The sequence below is a fragment of the Mercenaria mercenaria genome, chromosome 5, assembly GCF_021730395.1.
Source record: "Mercenaria mercenaria strain notata chromosome 5, MADL_Memer_1, whole genome shotgun sequence".
In the NCBI taxonomy this organism is placed as follows: Eukaryota; Metazoa; Mollusca; class Bivalvia; order Venerida; family Veneridae; genus Mercenaria; species Mercenaria mercenaria.
Genome location: NC_069365.1, coordinates 17,180,754 through 17,200,623, shown reverse-complemented (window position 1 = coordinate 17,200,623; position 19,870 = coordinate 17,180,754). Strand labels below are relative to the sequence as shown.

General features: G+C 35.1%; 1 protein-coding gene across 9 annotated transcripts in view; it reads right to left on the bottom strand.

Annotated features, from left to right (window-relative positions):
• The window catches only part of LOC123556569 (probable phospholipid-transporting ATPase IA), a 153,712-nt gene that overhangs the window by 17,867 nt on the left and 115,975 nt on the right, over window positions 1–19,870 (bottom strand). For 8 of the 9 annotated variants that reach the window (XM_045347382.2, XM_045347390.2, XM_045347387.2 and 5 more), the window contains 11 exons: window positions 18,613–18,796; window positions 17,698–17,808; window positions 15,622–15,696; window positions 13,656–13,778; window positions 13,119–13,197; window positions 12,582–12,643; window positions 10,201–10,257; window positions 3,011–3,118; window positions 2,163–2,251; window positions 1,559–1,660; window positions 1,015–1,091 (listed from right to left, as the gene is read on the bottom strand). In XM_045347382.2, coding sequence (XP_045203317.2) covers window positions 1,015–1,091; window positions 1,559–1,660; window positions 2,163–2,251; window positions 3,011–3,118; window positions 10,201–10,257; window positions 12,582–12,643; window positions 13,119–13,197; window positions 13,656–13,778; window positions 15,622–15,696; window positions 17,698–17,808; window positions 18,613–18,796 — 1,067 coding nt within the window. Of the gene's footprint in view, window positions 1–1,014; window positions 1,092–1,558; window positions 1,661–2,162; window positions 2,252–3,010; window positions 3,119–10,200; window positions 10,258–12,581; window positions 12,644–13,118; window positions 13,198–13,655; window positions 13,779–15,621; window positions 15,697–16,855; window positions 16,931–17,697; window positions 17,809–18,612; window positions 18,797–19,870 lie in introns of all 9 variants that reach the window. The other variant, XM_045347385.2, reaches the window with a different exon arrangement.

The window sequence follows — 19,870 nt, the reverse complement described above, 5'->3', positions numbered from 1 at the left end:
GGATAAAGGTTCTGTCCCCAAAGGTTTGTAATAAGTTCGCTTAAACTGGGGCAGGGGTAGGGGGGGTTTACACTTTCCATTACCTCTCAAGATCATACTCAATCAAACCATATCTGCTTTTTCTTTACCTGCTTGCATTCAACGCTTCTAACTACTTAAAGATTTTTTAACACATACAATGTTTTTAACATTTCAAATTTTATCTAAACACTAATGTCATGATAAATGGTAAATATTTTTTATACGATTAAGTCAGTATTAAAGGGGAAAAAATGAAACTAAAAAAAAAGACAATACAGAAAGTTCAAAAATACATCCTAAAAAAAAAAAGAAAGGGGAAGGGTTTCCAAAAAAGTCATTTCAGAGTTGTTGTTCCCGATTACAATGATAATAACAGAAAGCTAGACATGTAAAACCCGACTTACACACTGGATTTTTTTGAGAAAATAGAAAATGTGCTAAAAGTAACACAACATACATTTTATCTGACTAATACTGTGCACTTTGCCTAATGCCTATTCCACAGGTCAACAAAAACTGACAACATATGATAGGTGTATTGTATATACAGCTAAGCTTAAAGACTGCATATTACAAAGGTGAACAAGCGCAAGAATATGTATGTTTTACATCAGCTGAATAACAATACTTACTTTAAAAATATATTTTTATACTTATTTTCTTTTTGTTTCAAAGTTCTTACTTTTAATTATAACATTATAATATTATTTAATCCAGAATTCATGAAATGGAAGTTTTTAAGCACCATCATTTCGTTTAATTTCTTCCAATGACCTAACTAATTAGCGCATTACAAAAGACAATTCACATACACTCTCCTTTTTTTCTTGACAAACTGCAAATGACACGTGTGTGCAATATAGAGACATAGAGACAGAGGAGGAACAGAGAGACTGACAGACAGATGAACAGATGGACAGATGGAGAGACGAAAGAGACAGAGAGAGGATGAGAGAGCAGATCAGAGCAGAGCAAAGTAAAGAGAAAACTTACGTGGCTGATCCCCGGCAGGTACTCTGTTCATAGACCGAGAGAACACATTGCGTAACAACCTCGCTGTTTCTGTAAGTCTGAAACCATTATAATTATACACATGTTAAATAACTCTGTCTTCCTAGTGGACTTCTTAAAAAATTTCACATTTTCTTCACAATTTCTTTTCACACTGCAAGCAGATTAAACACATCTAATGTGCATCTGTCATCAATGTGTTTGTTTTTCAATACTAACTGTAAGTGTAGAAAATCCTCATCAGATCAATTTAACCGTAACTAAATCAACTATGTTTGTAAAAGTAAATTCATAATTAAATGTCATGTATAACAGTCATTTGTTAACAAAACTGTTTTAGTTGTAATTTACCCTGTGCTCAGCTAGACAGGGATCAGGTCTGTACTATCTTAAACCTCTACTATTCTATTACCTGATTACTTGGCCAAGTTTCATTAAAATAATTCATCCCGTTTCTCAGACTTATAAGAAATTAAATGTTACATTTCAAACAGATTTAGTGCAATAGTTCACTAATACTACATACTTCTTCCTGGTAGATCTAAGCACTATGGTAGTAGGATCAACATGTGCTATCTCTGCCTCCTGAACCTTTTCTCTCAATGTCTTGAACATTGTACGTCTCAATCTGAAATGATAAGCACTGTATGTCTCAATCTGAACTAATAAACACTTTATGTCTCAATCAGAAATGATGAACACTGTACCTCTCAATCTAAAATGATAAACACTGTATTTGTCAATCTGAAATGATAAATATTGTACATCTCAATCTGAACTAATAAACACTTTATGTCTCAATCAGAAATGATAAACACTGTATGTGTCAATCTAAAATGATAAACATTGTACATCTCAATCTAAAATGATGAACATTGTATGTCTCAATCAGAAATGATAAACATTGTATGTCTCATTCTGAAATGATAAACACTGTACGTCCAAATCAGAAATGATAAACACTGTACATCTAAATCAGAAATGATAAACATTGTATGTCTCATTCTAAACTGATAAACAGCTGAAAAGATAAACATTGTAAGTCTCAATCTGATAAAACATGATTGGCTGCTAAAATCAAGTGGCTACTTAATTAAGGTGACCACACAGACAGGTTAAACTGTACTTACACTTTCCACGCTAAATCCCTGATGAGGCAGGTAAATGGTATAAGAAGTAGTCCCATCCAGAATATTGAACAACCAAGAACATACCGATCCTGAAATAGAAAATAGAATTCCTATAATAAATCATATACTGTATATATTTTATGAAAACCTAATCAGGAGTCAATTTGTGTGTACGTTTATTCATAAGTCACCTCTGGTAACCTACAAAGGCTACTTTTTCGCATGAATGTTAGTATGCACATGTACAAGGAACTTTTTTCTATTTATGAGGGGTTGGGTTTTCATGTGTTTTAAGGGGATGGGATACACACTTTAATGTCAAACCAACACAACTATAGGTAACTTTCCAGCCTTTTCATGGTGGAGAAGACCCCACATTACCTTCTGGGCATTATTTAAGGCAAGCACAGACACAGGTATAGAACTACCAACTCTCCATAAGCCAGCTGGATGGCTTCCACACATGGAAGAATTCTACATACAAAGTGAGTTTCAAAGTGATGCAGGGCAAGTTAATCAAAGTCAGTGACCTTAACCACTTGGCCTGGGAAGCCTCTCGTACACTGAACTCTTACCTACTCTATTCAAACTATTTATAATATTCTATAAAGAATTCAAGGTTATAAATCCAGCTTTGGAAACCAGAATACAACTTTATCAATGTCAAGCTAGTGCTAAAATTTTGAAAATAGTGTCCAAACGCGAATTTATATGGATCTGAGCCCAAGTCATGGTACTGTGGATCAAAACCTGAAGCTTCCTAAAATTAACACATAAAACTGGAGAATTTGACCTTATATACAGCGATTTGTTTTTTCATGTTCGCAGTAATATGAAATCTTACTTACCATACCAACCATTTCTGGTGCCAGGTTTATGGTTGGATACACATGGCTGTATACTATCAAAAACAGGAACCAGCTTCCTATACTGCCCCATATAGCTAAATGTGTTAACTGAAATAAGAAAAATAAATTTAATAATTAAAGCTGGCTAAGGCTTCTAACAAAGAGTAAACACCCTACACCCAAATTTTACAGCATTTTACCAAGAAAATCTAATACGGGGAGTAGAAACTCCGTATAAATCAATACATTTAAACTGTATTAATGCTGTCGCCCATACCTGGGAAATATCGACCAAATCGTTAGCGATCGATATTTTTTTCGCCACTATCGATTAGCGTGTAATTGCATATTACCCTCATGTTAATCATGGAGCTGTAACACTTATTGTTTTAAAGGTTTACCAGTCCACATGTTAAGGGGGTGATAATTAGATGATCAAGATTGATTTGAAGGGATTCTGAAGCAAAAAAAGCATGCGACTGCATTGGTGATGTGCTTAATTATTATGAATTAACTCAAGCTCACTTCCTGAAGAAAAAATTTTACCACGTAACTTCAAACCTTTATCAAAGGAACGATTTTTTTTTGGATTTGAATAAAAAAAAAGGAAAATAACAGAAAGCTGACACCTTCTTAAATCTCGTAGAGCCATGATTATAATTTTGTTTATAATGTCAGATTTCTACATAAAAGAAACAAACATTCTTCTTTAACTAGGGAATGTTTCAAACGAAATTGTTGTTTAAAACTCAAAAATAGTTCAATAAATTTAATTTTTAAAAATTTATGTGTGAAAAAGACAAAGTATTTAAAATTTAAAAAAACAATATTTTTTTTAAAAAAGCCGACAACGAAGTTACATTTAGTATTCCGAAATTTTAGATAAAACTGCAGAAATCATCTAGGTTTAACACGCATTTAAATGGTGAAGAACAGAGCAATATCAAAACAAATATTTTCAGGCAACAGTTTACAGTTTTGACTTGCATTTCATTAAAAAAGTCCTAATTTTTTTTTCTAAATACTCTGAATCAACAAGGCAAATATCATGTAAAAAACGACATCTTTCTCTCTGGGTAAGACCCAATCTAGATTTAGCCATTTTTACAGGGCGAAAAGTAACATTAATGTAGATATTTCCCTTTAAAAACAGATGCCGGCAATAATTTCATGGCAGAACTTTTTTTTTTCAAAAAAAAATTCAACAAATGCCCTTTTCCCCGATTTTCACTGAAAGGACGAGTTAACCTATAAGGCGTAAGTGTTTGAGTAATAGCAGAATGACCTACGGCATATGCTTCGATTGGACAACAGCATAAGACAAGAGCCATGTTAGACATGGCCAATCCCCCCGCCGGGCATATTATAATTGAAGGCTAAAGTTCCTGGCAAGTTAGTGTCTGAAAGTATTAATTTTGGGGAAAACTTTGAAGAACCGTTTCCTTGTGTTCCGCATCAGGGGTTTTAAAGATGTGGAAGAAAGAATAAGTCAGTGGTGAAGTGGTTTACGCTAAATTTTATTAATTTTCATGAACAGTATAGCTATTTTTTCTAAATGGCTACTGTAAAAAGAAGGAATGGAAAGCTAACAGGGAACAAGATGCCAGAATGTCACAATATATGCCCGTCCAAAGGCAAAATTTTTTACTCTAGCAGTTGATTTGCAAATGGGAATTTTAATTTTTTGGTTGTTTAGTAATACTGTAAGTCTTTTTGTTTTCTAATCCACAAAAAAACTCCTTACCAGGTAGAGATATCTTAAAATAACACCTAAAAGTGGAAAGTAACATCCATGTTGTACCCCAGAAAAGTGGTCTTTGTTTTTCCCTACGGGCAATTATAAAAATGTTACAATATAAGTTATTTTTAGTAACCAACTAAAAGGGGAAATTAATCTAAAAAAAAAAAAAAAAAAAAAAAAATTGTCCACACAAAAATCTTTACCAGGTAGAGATTGGTCAAAATACACCTCAAAATTGGATGTAGCATGCATGTTGTACTACAGAAAAGTGGTCTTGATTTTTCCCTATGACTAGGAATGAAAAAGTTACAATAAAAGCTTTTTAAAGTAACAACAAAGGGAAGTAATTCTAAAGAAGGGAACTGCGCATGACACTTCGTCTCATGATGGTGTATAATTGTGCCAAGTTACATCAAAATCCCTCCATGCATGAAGAAGAAATGCTTCGGACAAAGTCATTCTTGTAAACCGACCTTTGGGCCCCTAAGTGTGACCTCGACCTTAGAAACCCAGGGACCTGGATCTTGCGCATGACACTCTGTCTCGTGGGGGTGAACATTTGTGCCAAGTTTTTTTAAACAAAATCCCTCTATGCATGAAGAAGAAATGCTCCGGACAAGGTTTTCATTCTTGTATCCTTTGACCTCTAAGTGTGACCTTGACCTTAGACCTAGGGACTTGGTTCTTACGCATGACACTCCGCCTCGTGGTGGTGAACATTTGTGCCAAGATATACCAAAATATGCTCCGGACAAATTTTTTTAAGAAAATATGATAAAGGGGAATAACTCAAATATTAAGCAAGGTAGAGTTATTGTTCTTGCACATTGCACTTCCTCCCAATGTGTTCTATCAGTGTATGAAGTTTGAAGAAAATCCCTCCAATACTTTTGGAGTTATGCTCCGGACAATTTTTTTTAAGAAAATAAGATAAAGGGGAATAACTCCAAAAATAGGCAAGGTAGAGTTATTGTCCTTGCACACTGCACTTCCTCCCAATGTGTTCTATCAGTGTATGAAGTTTGAAGAAAATCCCTCCAGTACTTTTGGAGTTATGCTCCGGACAAATTTTTTAAGAAAATAAGATAAAGGGGAATAACTCAAAAAATAGGCAAGGTAGAGTTATTGTTCTTGCACACTGCACTTCCTCCTAATGTATTCTATCAGTGTATGAAGTTTGAAGAAAATCCCTCCAGTACTTTTGGAGTTATGCTCCGGACAAAGATCGTTGCGGACGGACGGACGCACGCACGCACAGACGGAGAGCATTTCTAATAAATAAGATAAATGCCGGTTTCCAGTCCCCATATCAGTTGTTCCAGATTTTACACATTATTCCCTAAAGGGGAAGTCGTAAAGGTAAGTTTTGTTTTATCCGCTTTGAGATTTAAAAGAAATTTTCAATGTTTAGACTTAAAAACTTTCTAAATATGATAAAAAGATACAAACTAACAATTTCAGATATAAAATTTAATTAAGTGTGATACATCACCTTAAGCACTGTATTCAGGAAAAAATGAAGAAAAAGTGTCACTGTTTTTTAAAAAAAAAAAATCAATATCAGGAAACAAGAGGGCCATGATGGCACTATATCGCTCACCTGTTATCATTGCACTTGAGGACAAGAAGGCCCTCAGAAAAAATATCTAAGTCCAAAGGACAGGAACAACAAAGGGAAGATATTTAACCAAAAACAAACAAAAAATTCTTACAAGGTATAGATATGTCAAAATACACCTAAAAATTGGAAGTACCATCCATGTTGTACCACAGAAATGTGGTCTCGATTTTTCCCTATGGCCAATAATAAAAACGTTACTAAAGATAAGCTATTTATAGTAAAGTAAAAGGGAAGTAATTAAAAAAAAAATACTGTAAGTGAACAAAAGAAGGATCTGCCAAATACATCTGTTGACATAAATGAAATTTCAGATCAGTATCTTCATTAGTTAAGGAGATATACCCATTTTAATTTAAAACAAGAGCCATGTCAGACATGGCTAATCCCCCCACCGGGCATATCATAATTGAAGGATGTGGTCCGCATCAGGGGTTTTAAGATGTGGAAGAAAGAATAAGTCAGTAGTGAGGTGGTTTACTGCTAAATTTTATTAATTTTCAAGAAGAGTATAGCTATGATGTTTTTCTATATGGCTACTGTAAAAAGAAGGAATGGAAAGCTAACAGGGAACAAGAGTGCCAGAATTATAAAAATGTTACAATATAAGTTATTTATAGTAACAACTAAGGGAAGTTAATCTTTAAAAAAAAAAAAAAAAAAAAAAAAAAATGCAAGTCCACACAAAAATCTTTATCAGGAAGAGACTGGTCAAAATACACCTCAAAATTGGATTTAGCATGTTTGTTGTACTACAGAAAAGTGGTCTCGATCCCTACGACTAGTAATGAAAAAGTTACAATAAAAGCTATTTAAAGTAACAACAAAGGGAAGTAATTCTAAAGAAGGGAACTGCGCATGACACTTCGTCTCATGATGGTGTATAATTGTGCCAAGTTACATCAAAATCCCTCTATGCATGAAGAAGAAATGCTTCGGACAAAGTCATTCTTGTATCTGACCTTTGGCCTCTAAGTGTGACCTTGACCTTAGGCCTAGTGACCTGGATCTTGCGCATGACACTCCGTCTCGTGGTGGTGAACATTTGTGCCAAGTTATATCAAAATCCCTCAATGCATGAAGAAGAAATGCTCCGGACAAGGTTTTTATTCTTGTATCCTTTGACCTCTAAGTGTGACCTTGACCTTAGACCTAGGGACCTGGTTCATGCGTATGACACTCCGCCTCATGGTGGTAAACATTTGTGCCAAGATATATCAAAATCCCTCCATGCATGAAGAAGATATGCTCCGGACAAATTTTTTTAAGAAAATATGATAAAGGGGAATAACTCAAAAAATAGGCAAGGTAGAGTTATTGTTCTTGCACTCTGCACTTCCTCCCAATGTGTTCTATCAGTGTATGAAGTTTGAAGAAAATCCCTCCAGTACTTTTGGTGTTATGCTCCGGACAAAATGTTTTAAGAAATATGATAAAGGGGAATAAACTCAAAAAATAGGCAAGGTAGAGTTATTGTTTTGCAACTGCACTCTCCCAATGTGTTCTATCAGTGTATGAAGTTGAAGAAATCCCTCCAGTACTTTGAGTTATGCTCCGGACAAAATTTTTTAAGAAATAGTAAAGGAAAACAAAATAGGCAAGGTGAGTTGTTCTTGCACACTGCATTCCTCCCAAGGGGTTTATCAGTGTAAGTTTGAAGAAAATCCCTCAAGTACTTTTGGAGTTATGATCTGGACAAAGATCGTTGCGGACGCATGGACGGACGGACGGACGCACGGACGGAGAGCATTTCTAATATCCCCTTCACCTTTGGTGGGGGGATAAATAAAGGGAGGTAATTTGACATAAAATCAGTCCATAGTTATCTACCCTGATTGTCTCAGTCCAACTAATAACAATAATGAAATTTCAAATAAGTCCTATTAGTACTTACTGATATAAATCCATTTTGATTACAATCAGGGGAGGTAATCAGATATAAAACAACTCTGGAACCTACGATTGGATCTGATTTGTCATGGGATCCAAGATTTATTGTTTTTGAAGATATTTTGGAAGTTTGTATCAAATAAAACCAAAAATGAAGTCTCTATATGGCTGCAGAAGCCAAAATAGCCAATTTTGGACCTTTAAGGGGCCATAACTCTGTAACCTATGAAGGAATCTGGCCAGTTCAAGAAAGGAAGCAAGATCTTGTGGTGATACAAATCATAAATGAAGCTCTTATTGTGCAGACAAGGTCAAAATAGCTAATTTTGGCCCGTTCAGAGGCCATAACTCTTGAACCCATTATGGGATCTGGCCGGTTCAACAAAGGAACCGAGATCTTATGGTGACACAAGTTTTGTGCAAGTTTGATTAAATTCAAATCATAAATGAAGCTGCTATTGTGCAGACAAGGTTAAAATAGCTAAATCTGACCCTTTTAGGGGCCGCCATAACTCTGGAACCCATAATGGAATCTGGCCAGTTCAAGAAAGGAACCGTGATCTTATGGTGATACAAGTTGTGCGCCAGTTTGGTAAAAATCAAATCATAAATAAAGCTGCTATTGTACAGATAAGGTCAAAATAGCTAATTTTGGCCCTTTCAGGGGCCATAACTCTGGAACCCATAATGGAATCTGGCCAGCTCAAGAAAGGAACCAAGATCTTATGGTGACACAAGTTTTGTGCAAGTTTGATTAAATTCAAATCATAAATGAAGCTGCTATTGTGCAGACAAGGTCAAAATAGCTAATTTTGCCCTTTCAGGGGCCATAACTCTGGAACCCATAATGGGATCTGGCCAGTTCAAGACAGGAACCGTGATCTTATGGTGATACAAGTTGTGTGCAAGTTTGGTTAAAATAAAATCATAAATGAAACCACTATCATGCAGACAAGAAATTGTTGACGGACGCACGGACGGACGGACGCACACACTGACGACGGGTGATCAGAAAAGCTCACCTTGTCACTATGTGACAGGTGAGCTAACAAGAGCTGTCCGTAAGACAGCCAAGCTCGACTATTCGAAATATTGTCCCAGAAGCAGGAAAATATTACCCAAAAAGGTTAAATATCAAAAGAGTTTTAAGTTCAAAAGGGGGTATAATTTGACCAAAATGCATATCAGTTATGGGACTTGCTGCTATCAACTAGTTTTATAACCCCGAAGACACATGTGAAGTTTCAATCAATATCTGCATTAGTTTTGGAGATAAAACTTGCATGTAAAACATTAACCAAATTTTCTAATCTACAAGGGGCATAATTTACTCAAATACATGTCAGAGTTATGGTAACATTAACCCAGTGAGTTGGTATGATGTAAGAAAAAGAAAAAATAAGTTTCAAATCTATATGCCTTTAGAAATAGCTGTATGTACTTGCAGCAAAACTTTAACCAGAATTTTCTAAGTCCAAAAGGGGACATAATTTGGCCAAAATGATAGGACCAGAGGGGAGTTATTATGCATGGGAAAACTTGCTGCTTATCAACTAGTTTTATAACCCGAAGACACCAGGGGTGAAGTTTTTCAAATCAAAATATATTCTGGCATTAAGATTTTTGGTAAGGATAAGCAAACCCAAAAAAACTAAAAAAAAATCTTGCATGTAAAACTTAAAACCAAAATTTTCGAAGTCCAAAAGGGGGCATAATTTGCTCAAAATACATGTCAGAGTTATGGGACTTGACCCAGAGAGGTTGGTTATTGACCTAGAAAAAGAAAAAATAAATTTCAAAGCTATATGCCTTTAATTGATGGCTGTATGTACTTGCATGCAAAAACTTAACCAAGGTGTGACGCCGACGCTGACGCCTGGGTGAGTAGAATAGCTAGACTATTCTTTGAATAGTCGAGCTAAAAATGAATAAATATATTACCCATGTCCAAGCACTGGTTTCTAACCCAGCTTTCAGGCATACTGTGACTACAACATACTGAAATATACAATAGTTTTTTTTTTACAAGACTTCTAAAATTCACAATCAAATATGAAAAAAACATTTAAACCAAATTGCACATCAAATTACATGGATTCATCACACTAAACCAATTCTTAAGGCCATTGCAACTTATTTTAACTCTATTCACTCTATCTCACAAATTTTTTCCTGCACTGCTAATTAGTGTTCATTGGATATTTTCAACATCTTGGTCAAATTCCATTCATCTTTAATTCAAATATAATTAGATGTCATGAATTCCAACATATTAATATGCCTAAATTTCATGATATACGAGTTACGAAAACAAGAGGACCATGATGGTCCTGAATCGCTCACCTCTTCCCACATGACCCAGTTTGAGTATGACATCGTTTTTGACCAACTTTCATGAAGATCCCATGAAAAATGTGACCTCTAGAGTGGTCACAAGGTTTTTCTATTTTTAGACCTACTGACCTAGTTTTTGAAGGCACGTGACCCAGTTTCGAACTTGACCTAGATATCATCAAGATGAACATTCTGACCAACTTTCATGAAGATCCCATGAAAAATGTGACCTCTAGAGTGGTCACAAGGTTTTTCTATTTTTAGACCTACTGACCTAGTTTTTGAAGGCACTTAACCCAGTTTCGAACTTGACCTAGATATCATCAAGATGAACATTCTGACCAACTTTCATGAAGATCCCATGAAAAATGTGACCTCTAGAGTGGTCACAAGGTTTTTCTATTTTTAGACCTACTAACCTAGTTTTTGACTGCACGTGACCCAGTTTCGAACTTGACCTAGATATCATCAAGATGAACATTCTGACCAACTTTCATGAAGATCCCATGAAAAATGTGACCTCTAGAGTGGTCACAAGGTTTTTCTATTTTTAGACCTACTGACCTAGTTTTTGACCGCACGTGACCCAGTTTCGAACTTGACCTAGATATCATCAAGATGAACATTCTGACCAATTTTCATGAAGATCCCATGAAAAATGTGACCTCTAGAGTGGTCACAAGGTTTTTCTATTTTTAGACCTACTGACCTAGTTTTTGAAGGCACGTGACCCAGTTTCAAATTTGACCTAGATATCATCAAGATGAACATTCTGACCAACTTTCATAAAGATCCCATGAAAATGTGACCTCTAGAGTGGTCACAAGGTTTTTCTATTTTTAGACCTACTGACCTAGTTTTGACACGTGACCAGTTTCGACCTGACTAGTATCATCAGGAACATTCTGACAACTTCAGAAGATCCCATGAAAATGTGACTTAGAGTGGTACAAGTTTTCATTTTTAGACCTACTGACCCAGTTTTGACGCAGTGCCAGTTTCGAACTGCCTAGATATCATCAGATGAACATCTGACAACTCTGAGATCCCATGATTGACCAGTGGTCACAAGTGTTTTTCTATTTTTAGACCTACTGACCTAGTTTTTGACCGCACGTGACCCAGTTTCGAACTTGACCTAGATATCATCAAGATGAACAATCTGACCAACTTTCATGAAGATCCCATGAAAAATGTGACCTCTAGAGTGGTCACAAGGTTTTTCTATTTTTAGACCTACTGACCTAGTTTTTGAACGCACGTGACCCAGTTTCGAACTTGACCTAGATATCATCAAGATGAACATTCTGACCAACTTTCATGAAGATCCCATGAAAAATGTGACCTCTAGAGTGGTCACAAGGTTTTTCTATTTTTAGACCTACTGACCTAGTTTTTGACTGCACGTGACCCAGTTTCGAACCTGACCTAGATATCATCAAGGTGAACATTCTGACCAACTTTCATGAAGATCCCATGAAAAATGTGACCTCTAGAGTGGTCACAAGGTTTTTCTATTTTTAGACCTACTGACCTAGTTTTTGACCGCACGTGACCCAGTTTCGAACTTGACCTAGATATCATCAAGATGAACATTCTGACCAATTTTCATAAAGATCCCATGAAAAATGTGACCTCTAGAGTGGTCACAAGCAAAAAGTTTACGGACGCACGGACGGACGACGGACGACGGACACTGCGCGATCACAAAAGCTCACCTTGTCACTTTGTGACAGGTGAGCTAAAAATATATATTTCAACCAGATATTTTCATTTTGTTGTAAAATTTAGCGTTAAACCGGCACAATTTAGGTCATACTAAGACAATTTTAGCTTTACATGGTGGTAGGACTATTTCAGGTATGGGCGGGTATCTGTGTTGTACCACTGACCTTTTGTAAGCCAGCTGGATGGCTTCCTCACATAAAGACTTCTATATCCAAAGTGAGGTTGTGAAAGATTTCATACACTTATATTAACATACTTACAGTATAAACAAAATTTCCAACAAATAAATAGTTCCCCACTTTTCCATCCGAGAATGCTATGTCTGTAAAACAAAGGAAAACAATTTTTTTAAATACATCTATGAAAGACATTTATATTTAATAAAATTCTGTTTTGTAAAGGAACAGATATTCTCTCCAATTATCACATTTATTGATTTTTTAATGTCAGAATCAAATTTGCAACTATATGTCTATTAGGAAAAGAAATTGTTGTTAACATTTTCAGAAACAGTTACTATTTATTCAACTTTTTTATTACATTACTCGTATTTTAAACATTACAAACTTTAAATTACATACTATTAAGTAATTTAATTTTGTATGCACTGAATTTCCTGGTTTTGTCAAAAAGGACTATTTCATGGGGACATGAATTTGTTAGGATGCTATTTTGCAACCACAAAATCCAGGAAAATGAATCGTCTGTGAATATTAATCATTTCACTGTAAATAAAACTAATTTATATTGTTTGTTTCAACAATTACATTAATTCCAGTTCATCAAATAAATCCTACCTTGCTGTAAAGCTATTATAGGCATCCAGAATAGTAGAATGGAATGGAATATAGAATTAGCAATCCACATCCAAAATACCTGAAATATATACACATGAATTAGAATTTAATTTGTATCATCATCTTAAGCAACTTCTGTTTAAATGTACTTCATGTTAAAACCATAGATAAACTACTGCTGAATTCCTTCAAAATATGATAATTACCCACTTCAATTGTATTTATTTTTAGATAAGTCTTAGATCTGTATTACACTTAAATAGAGCAATGTTCATTGACTGCTAGTCAAACAAGCCCTTTTTTCAGCTTAGAACTCAAAAACTGAGGACCAGTATCACTATGTCCCTTCAGGGCTGATTTTTGACTCCCCATTCCCACCCACCATTTGTTTAAATCATAAGAAGCATACAAGAAAAGCCCCCCCACCCGCAACCCCCTCCGCTGGTGTTAGAATTGGAAAATGGCTTTCAGAATGTGAAATTCTATAAAGAAATTCAATAATTCAATTGAAACTCAAGTAAAACAAAGAATACTAACCTTAACATTAAACTGTTGAGCATTTTGAGATGATTTATAAAGCTCTGGGAACTTTATTCTGCTCTCAGCACTACAGTAACGATCAAACAAACCCATCGCTAGGGGTGGAGCTGCCGTAAATATCTGCAAAGACCAGAAAGAAGAATCCCTTACATTGTAGTTCCATTATTTATGTTAAGTCAACTGTACATGAGCAAAATATATAAACTTCTGTCAGTAATTTAATAAATTTACAAAGAGTAATTAGTTCTGTAATAATTAAATTTTGTGGATTTTTACTGATACAGTCAAACCTGTATAAAGAGCAAAGAGAGCGACTTCATATCACTGTTTACATCTGCTCGAAATTGGAACAAAATGCCAAACTGAAAGATAAGTAAGTTTAACTGTGCACAGTACAATGTGTTGTAAAGTTCTAAAGGAAGGTCAAATTATTTACAATGTTTTACTCCTGAGGTTTTTGTTACTGGGTAAACATACCCCTTTTCTCACACACAATCATTTTTTATCCTGCAACCATTTATTTAAATTGTGCATATTTTAAACAAATACAATGTCCTATCCAGTATACAAATACAATCTGATATACTGTCTTCATGTAAATTACCATCACACTGCTAATTCTGATTCCTTCAATGAAAATTTGGTAATAATTCATATAAATGAAAATGAATCTAAACAAAACAATAGACATCAAGGTCTAGGTCATATATCTACAGTACTATGACTGTGCTTTTGTAATCATGCTTTGAAGTTAGATAGAATACAAACATGAAGCTTGTTTTCATAATGAGAGAGCTAAATACTGTGAAATCATTAATATTCATGGGGGACTAATTTCCTTGGATTTCATGGTTTAGTCAATCCATGAAGTTAAATCTCAATGAAAAAGTAAAATTCCCTACATCTTCATACTAAAAATTTTAAATCTGTGAGTTCATATTCCCACGAAACTACAGACACTTGGGGTCTGGAACCCCCAACCCCTCCAGCCCAAACTACTACGCACCTGTGTATATTGTTATCATCATCATCGTATATCCAGACCCAAACTATAATCTCACAAGCAATGTTAAACTTATTTGAAGTAATTTGAAAATATATATAATCTCTCACTAGCTTAAAAATACACAAGATATAAATCTTCGCCAGAAATATCTCGCACACCCACCTTGAAAAATCATCTCATGTTTAGTATTTTGACAACTTTCCCCAAGAATTTTGGTGTTCTTCAGTACAGTACATATTTTTCTTCAAGGTGATATTCACGATAGTACTGAATCTTCAGTGTTGCCAACAGAATATGCGAAAAATTCTTCAACTGTCAAAAAATTCGCTCCATTTACAAAATCTTTCGACTACGTCAGCTATGGCTGCCGGCTTCGTATTGTAAATATTTTTCGCGCAGTGAATACTGGAACCAGCTGGTTCCCATATTCATTACGCGATGTTTATTTATCGTACTAAGCCGGAAGCCACAGTATACGCAGTCGGAAGATTTTGTAAATGGAGCAAAATTTTTCACAATTGTAATATTTCTCGCGTATTTCGTTGACAGCAGTGAAGATAAAGTATTATCATGAACATCATCTTGAAGAAAAATATGTATTGTATGAAAGAACTCCAAATTTCTTGGGGAAAGTTGTTAAAATAGTAAACATGAGACGATTTTTCAAGGTGGGTGTGCGAGAAATTTCTGGCGAAGATTTATATCTTAAGTATTTTTAAGCTAGTGAGAGATTATATATATTTTCAAATAAGTTTAACATTGCTTGTGTGATCATATTTTGGGTCTGGATATACGATGATGATGATAAAAATATACACAGGTGCGTAGTAGTTTGGGCTGGAGGGGTTGGGAGTTCCAGACCCCAAGTGTCTGTGCATGAAACAGGACCAAGTAATTTCATACCCATGGAATTAAATGATTTTACAGTATATCATAATCATTACACTTGCAACATACCACATTATAAAATCCAATTGTCCATCTCTCAAACAGGATCTGACCAGAGAAGCCGTTTTGTAATGCAAACCAGAACTGTAACACAACAAAGCACATGCCTCATACAGCTTACAGTACTGTGTAACTAGAGAAAAGCTTAGAGATTTGTAGGGTTATATCTATACACTAGACACTAAGAGTAGGGACTGTGGTGATTCTGATGCTTTTAAACTGTTTTGATTATAAGAATGTTACATGCCTGCCTGTGTAAGGAAGGGTTTTCCATATCCGATGACAAATATATCTGGGTATTTCCCAGATTTATGTTTATAGTTTATGGCACCATAATATGGCTAGTACACTTGTAGTTCAAAGTGATGACTTTAAGTGCATATTATTTTCTACCCTAATGTATGACAGACAAATGTATTCTTTCCCCACCAGGTAGGAAAGAAAATGTACGAGTGCTTTTGTAGTGACATTAAATATCCAAATTTTATAGCCTGTTGTTGTCTCTTTAAAGATTGAGATGTGAAATCACCACAGTCCTTGACAAATCATGCAAAAGCTTAACTAGAAAGACAGTTAGTTGTTACACATCTTCATCTTAGCATCTTTGTCTACGTCACCTGCATAGTTCTCTACAGCAAGATGTACAAATACATGCATTACACAATTATCCAATAGTGTTGAATAAGGTTAAATCTGCTCAGTATTCTTCAATTCTACAGCAGAAAGAAGACATACATGATGCATACAGTCATCTGAAAGTTATATCTAAGACTAGTCTATAGGATCATCACAATAGTTACACAGAAGGTAATTTTTTTGTAACAAAAACATGCATATCAACATTCCACAGAAATGCTAGAATATGAGTCACTTTAATACCCATGATTCTGTAAACTATTCTATAGCAAACCTCTTGACATATATCCGACTAGAGCAACTGCTATCTTACCCATTACAACCCTAAACAATCAACCCTTTCCCCAACCCCCTCCCTGAACCCTCAGTCCCATGTTTTGAATCTGATATTTTTTAACCTGAAAGCAATTTTCCCCTTACTTAATAGCTTAACTGTGTATCCAAGATACTTCAAGATTGCTAGCATTTCTGGTATAATAATACTGCCAAGATTTACACAGCGTCTGCTAACATCTCAAGGGAGGTAATGCAAGCCAATGTCTGCTAACATCTCAAGGGAGATAATACAAGTCAGCATCTGATGAAATTTCAATTTTCTTTGACATACCACATTATATAATCCTATGGTCCATTTTTCAAATAGGATCTGACCTGAAAACCCATTGGTCAAAGCAAACCATAGCTGAAAGATAAATACTTGTTACAAAATACATGAGCAGTATTCACAGATGTTCCCAAATGAGCTCTGAACAAATGTAAAAGCCTATTTACATAGACCTTTCTCATTTCAATATAGCTGTAAGAATGGACACCCTAGTCTAACAGTTTCAGATTCTGTACCAGTGATTTCATCAAAAGGATTCCCTTCAGTTCTACTGATTTCATAATGGATTCTCTTCTAGTGATATCAGAATGGATTCCTTCTACTGATTTCAGAATGGATTCCTTTCAGTTCTAGTGGTTTCAGAATGGATTCAATTCAGTTCTAGTGGTTTCAGAATGGATTCCTTCTAGTGGTTTCAGAATGGATTCCTGCTAGTGATTCCAGAATGGAATCATACTTCGACCCCTAAATTTGTTGTCCACAGCACCAACCATCAAGTTACACGCTACTCAGGCCTCAATATACTGAATGTGTAAATGAAGAAAACAGAGTTCTCAACATTGTATACATTCCATGAGACTAACCTAGGACCTGATTTTGTATAACTTTCTCAGTAAGATGTCTCTCCACATAGAAATTTAGACAATAGATTTTGTTCCATATTAAGAAATGCCAACTTCACACTGCTAAACTTAAATGGCATCTTAATATGCAAATTTTGCAAAAACCTAAATACAACATACAAGTAGTTCAAATATTACTGTCTCAAAGGCAAGGCTTGGCAGAGCTTATTATATCTGGACTGAGATATGAAAAAAGGGAGAACACAAGAAAACGATATATACCTCAATCACATATAAACATATATTCTTGTAGAAAGAATATAGAATAAGTTTACACAGTCGGCTGTAACTCCATGCTCCATGCACCAGCAACAACTTGTTGAGAAATTGGAACTGAAGAAAGAAGTTTTATGTTTAAATATATATACGGAAATTGTATAGTAATTGATTATTAAGCACCAAAGTTGTACAGTCATGTTTACATATGGCAGACTTGTTTTAGCATAAGCTATGTTACAAAGAACTATATTACATTCAAGAGGAATGTAATTCTGTCTAAAATTTGTAACATTTTTTCTACATCTTTCAAGCAGCTCCAGATGATCTATGTATCATAAAAATAAGACTCCCTATAAAAATGATTAAACATTCTTAAACTGGACAAAAGTCAGGCTATGGGTCCAAAATAGAACAAGTATGCCCACGGGTAGAATGTTGAGCTCGCCAGCTGTCAAGTGCGAGCTTGACCTGGTTCTTGTGCATGACAAATCCGTCTCATAATGGTGAACATTTATGCCAAGTTACATCAAAATCCCACCATACATGAAGAAGAAATGCTCCGAACAAACTTCAATTTGACCTTTGACCTCCAACTGTGACCTTGACCTTTGAGATAGGAACATGGGGTTTGCGCATGACACTCCTTCTCATTAAGGTAAACATTCAAGCCAAATATAAACAAGACTGATCCATGCATGTCAAAAGTGACGACTAAGTCGAGCTCACCGCAAGCCGGCTCGACAATAATATATTGATAGTTCTCTATACCTCTTTCATGTAAAAAATAAAGTAAAATTTTAAGATTAATGTTTTCAACTTCTTTAAAAGAAGCTGATTTGACAGAAAGGTATCTGAAATTAATGTTCAGGTTCTATTTACAAAATATTTGAATACTTAATTACAAACAAAGATCCCAACCTGAGCAATGGCATAATCTGATGCACATGCTGCCTGTAGCCCTTCAACCCCACTGATACCAACACCAACATCAGCTGCCTGTATCATCCCTACATCATTCGCACCATCTCCTATAGCCAGTGTTATTGCACTACATGACTTCTTCACCAGATCTACCAGCTCAGCTTTCTGTAGTGGTGATACCCTGTAATGTTTATGCTTCGATTTTCACATCTTATTTCCAAAAATGATATTTGTAACATGGTTTCTTGGTGACCAGATCTGGATTCTAACATTCTGAGATAGGGTATATACGGTATCCGGTCACCAACAAAGTACATACCGAGTTTTTCTTGTCAACTACCATTTACTTCAGTTTTTCATTAATGACAAGACTACATCAGTGGTGTGGCAGCCATTTTGTTTTAATCAAGATCAATATCTTATGTGTAATCAACCAAAATGGAATATATTAGGTCAGACGAAGTATCAACCTGTTCTCTACAAGTAACTGACATATTCCTAAAACAGTGCACTATCCTTAGTGAACACATACCTCATCTAGAGTTCAAACCTATGACCTCTTGATCACCAGTCTTGTGCTCTACTTGTAACAGGCCATTCACCAGGCAGACTTAACAAGCTGTTTCATATGCATATTTTACTTCAAATTTTTTTTTTCTAGATATAATATCCTTTCATTCAGATTACTGTAAAATCATCATTGTGAGTGGAATTTGTGTAAATCCACAAAATTAAATCCAAACAAACATACAAATGATATTCCCATTTTTTAAGCTTTCAAATCTGAAATATATGTTCCAACAGAAACCAAGAAATTTATAAATTTCATAGTAACTGGCCAGGGAAATTAAAAATTGCCATATCCAATGATTAACTAGAGCTATCACTAAAGGTGATGAATGTACCCCCCGCATGCACTGACACAGTACATTGCAATTTGACGCACACAAGATTGCATAATTATGTGGACTGTATGTATATAGAATGTATGTATACAGTATAGTAACAAAAAACAAAGTCCCATAACTATGCAGAATATTTATCTAAAAGAATGTAACATGCACCATGCACAACTAGGGTTGGTACTGATCACTTGTGTGAAGTTTCATTAAATTGTGTCAAGGGGATGAGGAGATATGGTGTGCACAAGATTGTGTCTATGTATATAGTATAGTAACAAAAAAAAACAAAGTCCCATAACTCTGCAAATTTTTTTTCTGAAAGAACCTAACATGCCCCATGCACAACTACTGTT